General features: G+C 54.7%; 3 protein-coding genes across 3 annotated transcripts; 2 read left to right on the top strand and 1 right to left on the bottom strand.

The window, feature by feature from the left end:
- Positions 1-4,575: 4,575 nt before the first annotated feature.
- On the top strand, positions 4,576-5,895 carry GMORB2_4621 (protein of unknown function (DUF1989); the record flags this gene model as incomplete). Its single annotated transcript, XM_035466595.1, has 3 exons — positions 4,576-4,816; positions 5,048-5,503; positions 5,687-5,895. The coding sequence occupies 3 exons, from the start codon at positions 4,576-4,578 to the stop codon at positions 5,893-5,895; spliced, it is 906 nt and encodes a 301-aa protein (XP_035318143.1).
- Positions 5,896-6,225: 330 nt separating this feature from the next.
- On the bottom strand, positions 6,226-7,494 carry GMORB2_4622 (26S proteasome regulatory subunit T6; the record flags this gene model as incomplete). Its single annotated transcript, XM_035466596.1, has 2 exons — positions 6,226-7,160; positions 7,260-7,494. The coding sequence occupies 2 exons, from the start codon at positions 7,492-7,494 to the stop codon at positions 6,226-6,228; spliced, it is 1,170 nt and encodes a 389-aa protein (XP_035318144.1).
- A 2,660-nt stretch (positions 7,495-10,154) lies between these two features.
- On the top strand, positions 10,155-13,901 carry GMORB2_4623 (Ca2+:H+ antiporter; the record flags this gene model as incomplete). Its single annotated transcript, XM_035466597.1, has 3 exons — positions 10,155-10,287; positions 10,409-13,341; positions 13,458-13,901. 3 exons carry the CDS (start codon positions 10,155-10,157, stop codon positions 13,899-13,901), a joined length of 3,510 nt encoding a protein of 1,169 aa, XP_035318145.1.
- Positions 13,902-15,004: the final 1,103 nt, after the last annotated feature.

The raw sequence follows: 15,004 nt of genomic DNA on the forward strand, positions 1-15,004 counted from the left end.
CTCCCTCTCTCTCCCTCTCCCTCTCTCTCCCTCTCTCTCCTCTCTCCCTCTCTCTCCTCTCTCTCCTCTCTCTCCTCTCTCTCTATCTGCGCCTTCCTCGTCACTGTCTCGAGTACGGGTATGAGAGGCAGACGCTTACCGACAGAATCACCATCACGTAATGTACAACAGCGTCTCCCTCTCTACAATATCCGGTTCAGGATTTCAGACAAGAGAGATGAACAAGCCGAAAGAGAACAGCAGCAGGCAAAAAAGGTTCCTCAACTTGCAGATGCTTAACGGTATTACTGCAGTTTCCCTATAGACGGCTAGAGGAGGGGGAGGGGTGGGGGTGGGGCGCGCAAGAAACGTTGTATTATGGCGTACCAAGGGCCAAGGAGGAGGGGGCGTGTGCGTGTGTGTGTGTGTGCGTGTGTAAACTGACGGGTGAATGGGCTCGAAGGGCTCTGACAAGCATCGTCATTTCGTTTTCCATGTGCCCCACCCACACACGCAGAGTACGATGTGGAGTGGAGGAGGTAGGTAGTGTACGTACGGGTATGTACAGATTACTCCGTAGAGAGATGAAGAAGAAGAAAATTTTATCCGCAAGAATGTATACGAGTAGGACGGAAGAAGAGGGAGGGGAGGGTATCTGATCAAGACTGGGTGATAGGGATCACGGCAATACACTACAGAGATTTGATCCTCCATGATACTTCCGTATCGGAAGGTGAACACCGTCCGAGGGGGGACAGAGTCGCAGACAGGAAGGGCCTCTCTGCACGGCCCAATACAGATACGTACTCGTACAGAGAGAGGTCTGAGGTACTGCACATCCGCGAAAACGTCACAGCACCCCGCTACCCCCTTCCGGCTTGCAGGGTATGACGCTGCTGGTGTCTGGTCCCACAGGGTCGAGAACTTCCATCGTCCAACTGATCGTCCCTCCATCACATGGGTGCGTGCTACTAATACCAGTACTAGAGTCTAGAAGCGGTGCTCGTACGTCTACCAGTGAATATGTGCCAGTCTCTGTACTGATGCTGTTGCTGTGGGTTTTTTTTTTCCCTTTCCCGGTGTTTGTGTGTGTGTGTGTGTGTGTGTGTGTGTGTGTGTGTGTGTGTGTGTGTGTATGTACTTGTAGGTGTGTGTGTGTGTGTGTGTATGTTGTGTGTATATGTACTTGTAGGTGTGTGTTATTTTTCATTACGATGATGATGATTATCATTATCATTTCATTCTAAGCATCAAGCGCACATGGTCACTTAACAGATTTTCGACTAATACGAGTGGCTATGAAGAATAGAATGTGTGTAAGTTCCCTGTGCCTGAGGACATAACAACCTTGGCTACCGGGGGGAGGGGGGGGGGGAGGAGTGGAACACACCAGAAAATGACGTCGCTATGAGCCTCCTTTTCTCTTGGCCTAGTGGGGGGGGGCCAAGGTGACCATGAGTGAGTCTTTTTGCTTCACCTAACAGGAGGTTACGCAGAGTACGGGTTGAGTAGCTGTACTTGGATTAGTTTGAGAGTCTTATCTCTCTCTCTCTCTCCTGAAGAATACAAAGGTATCAACGTCTTCAAAGCAACCCAAGGAACCCGAAAACGAGTATCTACACTCCATCTCTTTTTCTTCACCGCTTGCTAATATTACACTGCAGCAGCCAGTCCGTGACTTGTTGATGGATCGCCCCCCCCCCTCCCCTTCCCCAACATGCATTCATCAATCCATCCATCCAACCATCAATCAAGGAAGAGACAGCCTAGAATGATTTTTTCTTCTTGTCTTTCCTTCCTTTTTCTTCCTCCTCCTCTCCTCTTTCTCTCCCGCCCCTCCACTCATGCGGAACCGGCAACTCACCNACACTGCAGCAGCCAGTCCGTGACTTGTTGATGGATCGCCCCCCCCCCTCCCCTTCCCCAACATGCATTCATCAATCCATCCATCCAACCATCAAGAAAAGAAGAAAGAAGAAAAAATGATTTTTTCTTCTTGTCTTTCCTTCCTTTTTCTTCCTCCTCCTCTCCTCTTTCTCTCCCGCCCCTCCACTCATGCGGAACCGGCAACTCACCCGCGGTGCGAATACCCGCAGACCGAGATACAGATGAAAGAGAGAGAGCGCGATCAAAATCAACGATACAGTCCGTAATAGGCAACATCCATCTCCCCCAACAGCAGGGTCTGCCTGGCAGCATTAAAACAGTACCGCTCGGTATCTACTGATAAAGTACCGAGACGCGGATAGACAAATCGGAGACAAATCGTGCTCGGAAAACTCAGTTGCGCAGGCATACACTGTCCTTCTCGTTAATGATTGTCGGTCCGTCAGTCACACGGTCAAGTATGAGGAGATTCTAGACCAGTCCTGATCAACATCCCCGCATCGTGAGAAGGCGGTAGTGATGGCAATGGTAGTAGCAGTAGCAGTCATCATTACTCAGTATATATCATGATGTGCTTTCTCTTCTCTCTCTTCACCCAGACACGCGCACGCACGCGCAGACATGCACAGATGCACGCACACACGCGCAGACACACGCACATACACACACAACACATGCAAACACCAGGGAGGACAAAGGTGGGACGCTGCCAAGAGGATCTTACTTGAGAAGTCTCATACCAGCCGTGATAGAATGCCACACTCTTACCAAGCAACAAGGCCTTAAGACTGACCCCCACACACACACGAGATCTGTCGTTGTTTTTTTTTTCTTCTTTTTTTTTTCCTCAAGAGAGAGAAGGGTTACAGGTAAAGAAGAAGAAGACGAAGAAAAAAAGACTTGACCATACCCACAGGTCTGAAAAAAGAAAAAAAAAGAAGGGAAAAAAAAAAGAGTACTTGTAAGATGCTCATACTCGTACTCTTACAAATCCTGATAGCATGATGTACGCATAGCCCCCTCCCCCATTTGGGGAACCGAACTTTGAAAAAAAAGCAAGCCATTCTTCAATCCGAGCCGAAAAGGGCTCTTCCTCCGATACAACACTCTCTTCCTCTACCAGAGCGATTAGATCTCTCTCTGACAATCCGGAGGGATCCGGTAATAGCATAGGTTCCATTATACTATCTCTGGGGTCTTCCGACATTTTTCCTTCCCATTCTCAGTCCTATACAGGAACATGTGATGATATAGGTCCACATGCTTCGGTGGCTCGGTGAAAGGGGATGGCGTTGACTTCCATACGATATTCTGGTACCCGGGGGTGTCAAATATTGATAGTACGAGAATGCTATATTACTCCTATTAATAAGACGTCTTCACGTCATGGTATTGGAAACTATCACCATTAGGAACTATCACCGTTAGGACAAGTAATAATATAGCAGAGTTGGGTCGTTGGTATACCAGTTGAATAATACCTCTCCCATACTGCGTAACATCGTATCCGGTCTGCTCCGGAACCAAAAAAAAAAAAAACCACACATAATAAATCAGTGTTGCGAATGGCTGCATGAACATTCTTCCGTCTGCACGGCATGATTGCCTTTTCTTGCATCTGTACGGCAATAGCATCGGAACTTTTTTTTTCCAAGTCGTGTATTCTTTTCATTTCTTCTCACTTCTCCTCTGCTTGTTGCATTTCTACACACACGCACGCACGCACGCACACACACATATATATATGTATATATATATATATTATATACATATATTATATACATGTACGTGCCTTCGTATTATACACGATACCTTGCGCCTCGTCATGCGTGTCGCGGCTTGGAGAGAGGGGACCCGGCATGAGTCTCGGAGAATTTTCCATGTTCCATCTTCATTATTTTTCCAATCTTTCTTTCTATGCTTGGTGATGTAGACGGCGTCTCTCCCTCGTCCCCTTCCGTAGGTGATCGATATTGAAGCAATGAGATCCGTTCTGCGTTGGTCGGGGACTGAGACCGTTGTTGGTAGTTTCTGTTGGGCTGCATGTTTCGCCCACTCACTCATCCACTCGGTCAGTATGATTATTGGTCATTGATTGGTATATCTCTCTGTACGGATCGCTTATCGGTACTTGAGCCCGTACAATAACGTCTATCCCCGCATCAGGCAGCTGGTCTTTAAAAGGGGGGGGGGGGGGGGGGGAGGAAGAGAGAAGAAGAAGAGAAGAAGAGAAACCCTGGTGATGACTTCAAACTTTTTCCCTACTGTCCATCTTTCTAGCATCAATCTCCATCTCTCAAATGTATTCTCGACAGCCACCTGCTTAACAAATCACGGCATGATTAGTAGCAGTACACTTCTTACCTTTTGTAAGAACTGCTAGATAATACTGGTGATGATAACATCCCTCCTACCATGCCCCTCTATCTATCTATACATCTCCTTCCTACTCCACTTCTTGGTGTGCCCATGCCCCCCCGATGACGGAAGGGGCCTTTTGTTGCGACGACAGAGTACGCGGGGTCTTTTTTTTTTCCTTCATCTCCAAGCTCGGAAGAGGCCGAGGAAACAAAGCAGAAGCTCGCTCCTTCTTCTCCTTCTCCTCCTTCCCCTCGATTATTGCTTGATAGTACTATTCTCTCTCTTTCGTATACATCGCCAAGAAATCGTTTCGTGTTCAATACATCTGGCCACCAACACACGAGTACGATGACATCGCTAACCCCCGGAGACCGTTTCAAGAACCACACCGTTCCCGCCCCGGTGCCAGCCTACCTCCCATCGGCGGCCGGGTCACCCCTGACGGTGGACAGGGAGGCCTACGACTCCATCCAGGCCGCTCCGCGCGTTCTGGTGGAGGAGTTTACCCTGCCCATCCGGTCTGGTAGGGCGTGGAAAGTTCCGGCCGGATGTATCGTGAACATCAGTACACCCGAGGGACCTCAAGTGGGTATGTCGCTGGACACTCCTTTCCCAGTATCGTTTAGCAGAAAGATGGAGTTGGTAGAATTTGAGGAAAGGCAGGAGATCCTTCTTTTCTGAAATGAGAGGACAAGATTTTTTTATTTTTTTGTTTTCTTATTTTTTTATTTTTTTTTAAAAAAAAAGGAGAAGAATCTAGAAGTTGACGTGAAAACCAACCACCGCCCCCCGCCCTCCCCGTCCGCCCCCCCAAAAATAGGAGACCTAAACATCTGGAATCTTCATAACCCCCGCGAACGCTTCTGGGCCAGCCGCACCCGCCAGCTCCATGCCTCCCACCTGACCACCCACGACCGCTTGTGGTCCGTCCTGCCCTACATGCGTCCCCTGGCCACCATCATCCGCGACACCCTGGGCCCCCAGTACGGCAAGGACGCCAACGGCGCCAGGTGCCACGACCTCCTGGGTACCCGGTGCGACCCTTACATCAACGCCGTCCTGAGCCAGGACGCCCAGTACGACTTCCACTGCCACTCCAACCTCGTCAGGGCCGTCGCCCCCCACGGCCTCGTCGAGTCCGACGTCCACGACGTCATCAACATCTTCCAGGTCACCGGGCTGGATGAGAGGGGGAGATATTTTATGAGTCCCTGTCCGGCCGATGAGGCTGATGAGCTCGAGTTTCTTGCCGAGCAGGATTTGTTGATGGCTCTGAGTATGTTCTCTCTCTCTCTCTCTCTCTCTCTTCTTTCCTCTTCTTTCCTCTTCTTTCCTCTTCTTTCCTCTTCTTTCCTCTTCTTTCCTCTTCTTTCCTCTTCTTTCCTCTTATCCTTATGCCATCATCATTCTTCTCCTACCCTTTCATCCGTTGCTATCCTATTCTCTGACAGGACAAAAGGCACCTGCCCTGGTGGTGACCTCTCGGCTTGGGGCTTCGGAGAAGACAGCGAGGCCGAGATGATCAAGTGCTGCCGTCCCCTGCACGTCAAGGTCTTTGAGCTGGAGGACAGGGACGTCCTGGTCAGGAATGGGTGGAAACCTGCTGAGAAGGCAAATTATAGGGGTATGCATGGCATGACGGTGCCTCAGGGCGAGGTCAGGAAGTGACGGGTGGTCTGCGAGGTATCATGAGCTTTTCTTGCGATTTATAGTGGCATGAGACATTAGAGGTGGGAGGTGGGGGGGGGGGGGGAGGGGTGTTGTGGCATGAGAATTAGATGTTCTATGAGTTAAGTCGTAGCAGCATAGCATGAGGAGGGTGCAGAGGAACGGTCGGATGGTTTCGTAGTGGGACATGGGCAAGAAAACACACCATGATGGAAATGTACAAGTGTATTGTCCTCTACCCGAGGCCGGCATGCATTCCAACTTGTTGGGCATTTGTATCGTAGTCTGGTGAATGTCTGTCTATACAGTGCGACCTCCCGCCTTCGTCTTCTACTTCCACAACTTGCCGAGCGACACCTCCTTGTCGTCGTGCTTGTTGAGGATCTTGGCCGTGGCCAGCTCAAAGTCCTCCTGGGTGACGTGGACCCTCCTCTCCCTGAGGGCGTACATCCCGGCCTCTGTGCACACGCCCTTGAGCTCGGCGCCGGAGCAGCCGTTCATCTTCTCGGCAATCTTGGTGAGGTTGATGCCCCTCGTCAGGTTCATCTTGCGGCTGTGGATGCGCAGGATGTCGGCGCGGGCCTCGATGCTGGGCGGGGGGAACTCGATTTTGCGGTCGATCCGGCCCGGACGGAGCAGGGCCGGGTCGAGGATGTCGAGGCGGTTGGTGGCCATGATGATCTTGATGTTCTTGGTGGGCTCGAAGCCGTCGAGCTGGTTGAGCAGCTCCAGCATGGTGCGCTGCACCTCGGAGTCGCCGCCCGAGGAGCCCTCCACGCGGGAGGAGCCGATGCTGTCGATCTCGTCCATGAAGATGATGGACGGGGCGTGCTCGCGCGCCATGATGAAGAGCTCACGCACCATGCGGCTACCTTCGCCAATGTACTTCTGCACCAGCTCCGACCCAGACACCCTGATGAACTTGCACGCCGTGTGGTGCGCCACCGCCCTGGCCAGGAGCGTCTTGCCCGTTCCGGGCGGGCCGTACAGGAGCACGCCCTTGGGCTGCGCGATGCCCAGCGACTCGAAGAGCTCGGGGTGCTTCAGACCGAGCTCGATCACCTCCTTGATCTCCTTGATCTGCTGATCCAGTCCTCCGATCATGTCGTATGTGCTGTCCGGCACCTTCTCCACCATCATGAGCGATACTAGAGGGTCGACCGATGAAGGGAGGAGCTTCTCGAGCTTGTAGCTGTCCGACAGGAGCGTCACACGCTTTCCGGGCGTCAGCTTGCCAACGTCGACATTGTCCGACACGTCGACGACTAAGATGGATGTCAGTCAGATTTCCCTCAACCATGGACAGCCACGACCGGAAAGGTATTATCAGGAAGCAGTGAATGGTGGGGCCGCAGATGACGCACCGTATTTGCCTTCGGGGTGCACCTTGACGAGGATCTTCTTGGTACTCATCACCTTGACCACCTCGCCCACATAAGAGCCAGGCTGCTGGAGGAGACCGAGCTCCTCCCTCAGGAGGCGGACGCGCGAGTTGTAGTCGTTCCGCTGGGCCTCGAGCCGACGCAGGGCGGCCTGGCCCTTGAGGATCTCGAGCTTCATGGCCTCGATCTTGTTGTGGTAGTACTCGTCGAGCGCCATCGCGGCGGTTCTTCTGCCACTGGCAGGGGGTATTGTCGGGTGAGGCTGTTGTCTGTTCTGCTCTCGTGTCGACGACGGAGAAGGAGGGGGGTAGGTGGGTGGCGTGGTGGTGACGGGAAGTCGTTGGGATGGTTCTGAAGCAGTCGTTGTGGTTGGCAATCTGGCCGCTGTCGTGGCCCGGGTCAATGATGGAGCTGAAGGCTGCAGCTGCATCGTAAGCCGCCGTGGTCGCAGGCAAATGCTCGGCAGGAACCAGGCCATCGGAAGACACATTTTACCGGTTCCGATACGCCTCCACTAATCTCAATACCACCACCGCGAACCAAAACCCAAAACCCACCCACCCTATAGGTAGAGAGAGCTACGGGGGAAGATGGAAGAAGGCAAGAGGATTAAGTCTGAACTGATGGGGATGGTTATGGTTTACACATCTGCGATGACTTGTTTATCTCGATGAGAATATCGACATCAATCTTGATGTGTGGTTATCTGAGTCGCTTTCTTCCCTCCGCCCTCCGTTAGACGTGCATGGTGTGAAGGGGACGTCAGTTGACCGAGCAGCGTCTATCATGTGTACATGCACTACCAACATTACCAGAACAAAAGACTGAGGATGTCGCAATATTGGAGGGCATAGGCGTAGACGGGGAAAAATCATGTGGCATCCATCAGAGAGACACGCAAGGCGAAGCTCACAGGCGAAGCTCACAGACCAAGTACACAGGTGAAGTGCACAGGTGGAATACGCAGGTAAGAAAAATGTGTTACGTGGAGGGGTGACAAGGCTGCTATGGTACCGGGAAGCGGTGACCTATGGCTATTGAGGTTTTTATCATGACCAGATATCATGGGTTTTTTTTTAAAATACGTTTTTACATGGAGGGCTGTACCTATATTACTCGTGCATGCTGCAGATGATCAGAACAAGGGCCGACTCGTACTCGTACGACAGACTGTCATCTCTCGACAGCACAACCTTTGCATGCAATGATATTCCACGGGTATTACTACTGCCACTGCCACCGAGAAACCAGCCCGGTGAATCCGGACCCAACCAAGTATGACGTTGGAGTGTCACGTACGAATCCGCAACACGCGTACGACGTGGTACCGTGCCGTGCACGTACGGATACGGAGCACGGAACGTGCCTCACCTGTACTCCGTATACCGTACAGGTATGATAATGATATTACCTGCCCGTACTCGTAGAGTCCTAGAGGCTAGTGGTGAACAGCCCTGGTCATCTGGATCGCGTCGGCAGTCTTTGACGCGGCAAGCTTTTGACGCTAAATGAAGCGCACCAGCGGGCCATCCTGCATGGGGAAGAACAGGGAACGTTTGATCTCGCCGAATCGAGATTGTTGTCGACATGAGGCAGTTATGCTGCTCTCAGCACAACCATGCCGTATTGCCATACTCGTGGTACTGTCTCATCTCGTGCATCAAGACATGCGCTGAGAAGAAGAAGGAGAAAAGGAAGAAGAAGGAGAAAAAGAAGAAGGACGAGGAGAAGAAGGAGAAGAGAGAGTGAGAGTGAGAGAGGGAGAGAGGAGAGGAGTGGCATGCGACCCTGCTGACAGACCCATATCTATCTGCGTCATGACGAGGAGGAAGACAAGCAGAGAGGTAGGAGAGGGGGATGAGAGAGTGGAGGGGGCCGACCTGACAAATGGGAGAAATGTTGGAGCATCACGAGCGCGACAGGTGGTATGGTTGATTAGCAGAAGGTTGCATGTACATGCAACATGCTGGAGGTTCAAGAGGGAGAAGAGGTGGAGTGGAGTAATAGTACGAAACTGTCAGAAGTAATGCAGATATTATATATCCGTAAATACGGCAAATTCGATGGACGATGATAATAACGCGCGATCCTAGAGTCTGGCTGCACTTCTTCCCACCTCGATTACTGGATACTGGGGCTCTGCAATCAAACAATATGGAGTCTGGGGCCGAGGATAGCGGACAGGCGTGACATCGCATGTACTCCCGTAGCGCTTGTAGATGTTACCTACAGCCCACCAGCCGCTGTATTCGTCGCTGTAACCGGTCACCTCTAGAGGCTGAGTGGTACCCCCCCGTACGGAGTGTGCTACGGTGCGGTCCATGGCAATACGGTATCAATACGAGTGCCAATATTGCTACTAGTATGGAAGGCCTGGGAATTAATCTAGACTATGGCAGCGCTACTGACAGCTAATCACTGACCTACCGCGTAACTTCAGCTCCCATCAACAGCACCTTTCCTCCTCGCCTACGTCTCTCCTACCTCCCCCCCCCCCCAAAAAAAAAGGGCCAGCCATCAACCGGCCCGTTCCCTCACCCCCTCTCGTTCTCGAACGACTCTTACTCTTCTCCGTCCTTTTCCATTCCATCCCCTCCTGTCTGGAGATCTTTCTTGTCCTAGACTTCTGGGTGTGCTGTCTTGCTCTGCGGTCCGAGGCTCACCATCGACCTCACCCCTCTCCTTTCTGTGACTCTCCTCGGTTTGCTTATGCATTCCTACATGTACAAGCACCGATAGCCAGACATCTTCTCGTCCCTCTCCAAGTTCCAGTAGCGAGAACCGTTAGGAGACGGGACGCACGCTCTCATCGCTTGCCACCGCCCTGCCGTGATATGCAACTCGACCACGCCTTCTCCACCTGAACAGACAGGCATCATGGGTCCCTCCCGACCCGAGGACCAGGCGGGCGAGGAACAGCAGCAGCCGCCTTCTCAGCAGCCCTCTCAGCAGTCGACCCCCTCGCTCTCCGGCAGCCAAGATGCTGCCCGGCTGAGACCCGAGGGATACGGTAAGTCTCGAGCGTCTCTTCCCACGCCGTCTGTCTAGGCTGGACATGCATATCTTTGGGGGAATGGCAAGATGATAGGCTAACCTCCTGTTCCGCTCTCTCTTTTCTCGTCGATATCCAGGATCGATACAGAACCCAACTCCGTCTGGCAGCCGCACTCCCCAGCCACCCACCACTCCCCGACCTTCGGGGACGCGACCGACACAGCCGCCCGCATCTCCCCAGATCCCTTCCTACAACAGGAGCGCTTCGTACAGCCGGTCGAGAAAGCCTCCTCTGACGCGCAGGATGTCCACCAAGACGCCCCACCGCGGCGCCGTCTTCTCGGCCGACGATGATCAGGACGAGGTCGAGGCCGACGTCGTTGCCGAGATCATGCGAGAACGGGACGCAAACCCAGGCTACAGCACCGGCCGCCGCCGCCCCGCCGCCCCGCCCAGCCTGTCGCACGTGCACTCCCGCGAACCCGAGGCCGACTCACGCCAAGCCGATAACGAGGTGCGCGAGCAGGAGACCAGCGCAGGAGACGACGACAACCACGACGGCGACGATGACCTCGACGAGGACGAGGAGCTTGACCTCGAGGATCACCTCGACTGCGACTCCGATAGCGACATCAGCGAAGCCGAGAGCTTCACCCTCAAGGACCGCCAGCAGGCCATCAACCAGACCCACCCCTTTGGTATCCGCGTCTGGAAGCCTGCACTCTACAAGAAGGACCGCTCCATCCAGGCGTCTGCCCAGGCTGACATCCACTCCTCCCCCGGCGGCCACGTGAGCAACTGGCTCCTCCTCTTCAACCTCGTCTGGTCCCTCGTTTTTGGCTGGTGGATGGCCCTGCTGGCCGCCATCGGCGCCGTCGTCTGTCTCCTCTTCGCCGCCTCCCCGAGCGGGAGGGAGTACGGCCGCGTCCTCTGGGGCCTGGCCACGTACCTCCTGTATCCCTTCGGCAGGCTCGTCCGCCTCGAGCTGGACGAGGCTTACCTGGACGAGGACCGCGACCAGGGCCGGAGCGTTTCCGAGTACGAGCAGTGGCAGCAGGGCGACCTCGAGTACGGCCGCCTCTTCTTCGGCCCCGACAACAGTGCCCCGACCCAACGCTCCATCGTGGGACGGTCCCGGAGGAGCATCGACTCTGATGCCAGCGAGACGGACGGCCTGCTCGGCCGGACGTGGCGCGGCCAGAGCGGAGGATCCGACGAGGGCCCCAAGACGAAGCGCCGCCTCTTTGGCCGCGGCGAGTGGAACGTTGGCCGTGTCATCTTCTTTGTCTTCTTCTATTTCCTCATCACGCCTTCGCTGCTCGTCGTGTCCGTCATCTGCTGGTTCCTCGTCTTCTGGATCCCCATGGGCAAGCTGACCATGCTGCTGTTCGACCACCTCCGTCGCCACCCGCTGGCCCTGTCCTTCGAGACCGACGCCGGCTACCCGCGCTCCCGCCACGCCCCCGACTCGACCATCCTGCTGTGCACGTACCGCGCCGTGGGCTCCAAGTACTGGAAGTACACGATTGACGGCACCAACATCTTCCTCATCAACCTCATGGCCGTCGTCATCTTTGTCATCTTCGACTGGCTCGTCCTGGACAGGCTGCTGGACGTTGACAGCCCCGTCACGTCGCCGGCCTTCCTCTTCTGCGGCGGCCTGCTGTCCATCATCCCGCTGGCCTACTTCATCGGACAGGCCGTCGCGTCCATCTCGGCCCAGTCGTCCATGGGTCTCGGTGCCGCCATCAACGCCTTCTTCGCCACCATCGTCGAGGTCTTCCTGTACTGCGTCGCCCTGACCCAGGGCAAGGCGCCCCTCGTCGAGGGCAGCATCATCGGCAGCATCTTTGCCGGCGTCCTCCTCCTCCCGGGCATCTCCATGTGCTTCGGCGCCCTCAAGCGCAAGACGCAGCGCTTCAACGCCAGGTCGGCCGGTGTCACGTCGACCATGCTGCTCTTTGCCGCCGTCGGTGCCTTCAGCCCGACGCTCTTCTACCAGATCTACGGGACCCACGAGCTCAACTGCCTCGACTGCGACGACTACCCGGTGGACGACGTCGACACGGGCCGGGGCGGTGCCAGGGACTGCCGCCGCTGCTACTTCTCTCAGGAGCCGGCCCTCAACGACAGGTTCTACCTGGAGGCCGTCAGGCCGTACTGCTTCTTGGCCGCCACCATGCTGTTCCTGTCGTACCTGATCGGCCTCTGGTTCACCCTGCGCACCCACGCGGCCGTCATCTGGAACGCCGAGGTCGAGGAGAAGCGCCACGAGGAGCACCTGCAGCATCATAGCCATCATCATCAGCAGCAGCAGCCGCAGCAGCACGCCCAGGCGGCCGTGGCCCGCTTGCCGGGTCCAGCTGGCCAGCCGTCCCACCAGGCCCAGACCCCGGCCGGGGCCGCGGGCGAGAGCACCGGCAGCGACATCCGCGACTCCAACGTGTACAGACGCATCCTGGGCTACTCCCTCAAGCAGGCCGGCCTACCCCACTCGTCGGCCGAAGCAGTCGCCGCCCGCGCCGCCGCCGGGAGCCAAGACCCCAACGGCGGTGCCCCGATCCCGACGCCCCACGTCGTCCCGCCCAAGGATGGCGACGAGGCCGCTACCGCGACGGCGGCCCGGTCCAAGTACCAAGTCCCCGGTCTCAGCGAGGCTGAGAGCTCGAGCCTGATCCGGCAGTTCACCGAGATTGCTGCCACGGCAGCCACCTACGTCTCGCGCGAGCAGCGCGAGCAGCGCACGGCCCGCAAGCCATCCAACGTGCACCAGGCACCCCTCGCGTCTTCCAACAGGGCCCCGTCCAAGGCCGGCGCCAACGAGGAGAACGAGTCTTCGGCTGCGGAGGTGACGGCCGCCGCTCAGGGCGGCGGTCACGGCGGACACGACGCGCCCAACTGGAGTCGCACCAAGAGCTCGGTCATCCTGCTGGGTGCCACGATCTTGTACGCCATCATCGCCGAGATCCTGGTGGACACTGTGGACGTCGTTCTGGAGAGCGTGGCGATTGATCAGAAGTTTTTGGGCATCACGCTCTTTGCGCTTGTGCCTAATACTACAGAGTTTTTGGTATGTCTTTTTCTTCCTTCTTTTTTTCTCTTGACTCTTTCTTTCCCCTTCCCTCTCCTGTTCTTCCCGTCTTCTCTCCTTCTTCTCATCCCCCCCTCACTGACCGACCCTCACAGAACGCCATCTCGTTCGCGATGAACGGCAACATTGCCCTATCGATGGAGATCGGATCGGCCTACGCGCTGCAGGTGTGCCTCCTCCAGATCCCGTGCCTGGTCCTCTTCACGGCGCTGTACACGGGCATCCCGGCGGGCGCGGACGTGGGCATGTACTCGTTCACGCTGCTCTTCCCGCAGTGGGACATGGTGACGACGATCCTGTGCGTCTTCCTGCTCAGCTACGTGTACAGCGAGGGGAAGAGCAACTACTTCAAGGGGAGCATCCTCGTCCTGACGTACCTCGTCGTCATCATCGGCTTCTGGTTCAGCGGGTACATGTCCGACGCCATGGGGGTGGAGAGGTTCGACGTCATGGGCGCGGACGGACGATATATCGCTGCTGGGAGGCAGGATTTCAGGACGATCGGTAGGGGGACGTCTGGGCGGGCGTTTTCTGTTTGATCTGTCCGATGCCTGCGTGTCATTATACATATATATATTTTTTCTTTTTTCGGTTTCCAAATCTGCGTCATTGTTCTTTTTCCCTCCCCCTTTTTTTCTGCTCATGCTCTTCCAAGTTTTCAAGTCTTTTTTTTTTCTTGACTATCAATACAGTTCTGGTCATTTGTGATGATTTCATGTTTTCTTAAAGTCATATGTTGGGGGGGGTTGGTTGGTTGGTTTGGTTTTGCCATGGTTGACGTGTTGGATTCCCTGAGTCATATAGTGATGCGATGTCTCAGATAGGTTGTATAATGAGGCCCGATACTGGGTTACGATGCATTTGTGGTGATGGCGTGCCGGTAACAAGACTCTGGTGTCACGAAACAGACGGAGATGAGAAGTCGGCAAAGTCAAGCAAGAGACGGGGCGATACTTGAGCAATATTGACAAGACTAGACTACCAGAGATAGGAAACATGACGTGTTCTACAGAAAGGTGCATGTGCATATATACATCTATATACATGCCTTGTATAGAAAAAGGTTGTAGAACAGAAGACCCTTCCTTCACATCCAAGGACAAGCCTCAGATTGCAATGAAAAAGAATAAAAAAGACACCTGTCAGACGTCCATCGGTACCCACCCCATCCGCACGCCCGAAGGCAGACCGCAGACAGGGTCGAGATCATCAAGTGAGACTGCAAGGGCAGCCCATAATACCATCTCTATACAAGCGAGAGCCTCGTTTCCCGCGAGGGAACGCAAGGACCCAACGCCGCCATCCTTTCGGACAGTTCGAGAGGACCGGGGGAGATTTTCACTCTAGGGTACCGAGGATATGCACTCATCAACCAGGGTGAGTTCTGTGGCTCTTTTAGGGAACCAAGAGTGGGTCGAATACTATAGAAATGATTCTCCTGCGAAGTTGTCAGTACAATCCTCTCTCTCTCTCTCTTTCTCTCTCTGGAAGGGAGAAGCAATGAGACGAGCATGGACATGAAGACATGTGCCGTGTGTTGCCAATAAGGTAAAGAAAAAGGGGGGGGGGGACATACTGAAGTATTGTCGACGTGAAGAAGAAAAGAAGAAAAGAAAATCAAATGGGGGGGAGGGAGGACGTC

This window comes from Geosmithia morbida (genome assembly GCF_012550715.1).
Source record: "Geosmithia morbida isolate 1262 chromosome Unknown scaffold_22, whole genome shotgun sequence".
Classification (NCBI taxonomy): Eukaryota; Fungi; Ascomycota; class Sordariomycetes; order Hypocreales; family Bionectriaceae; genus Geosmithia; species Geosmithia morbida.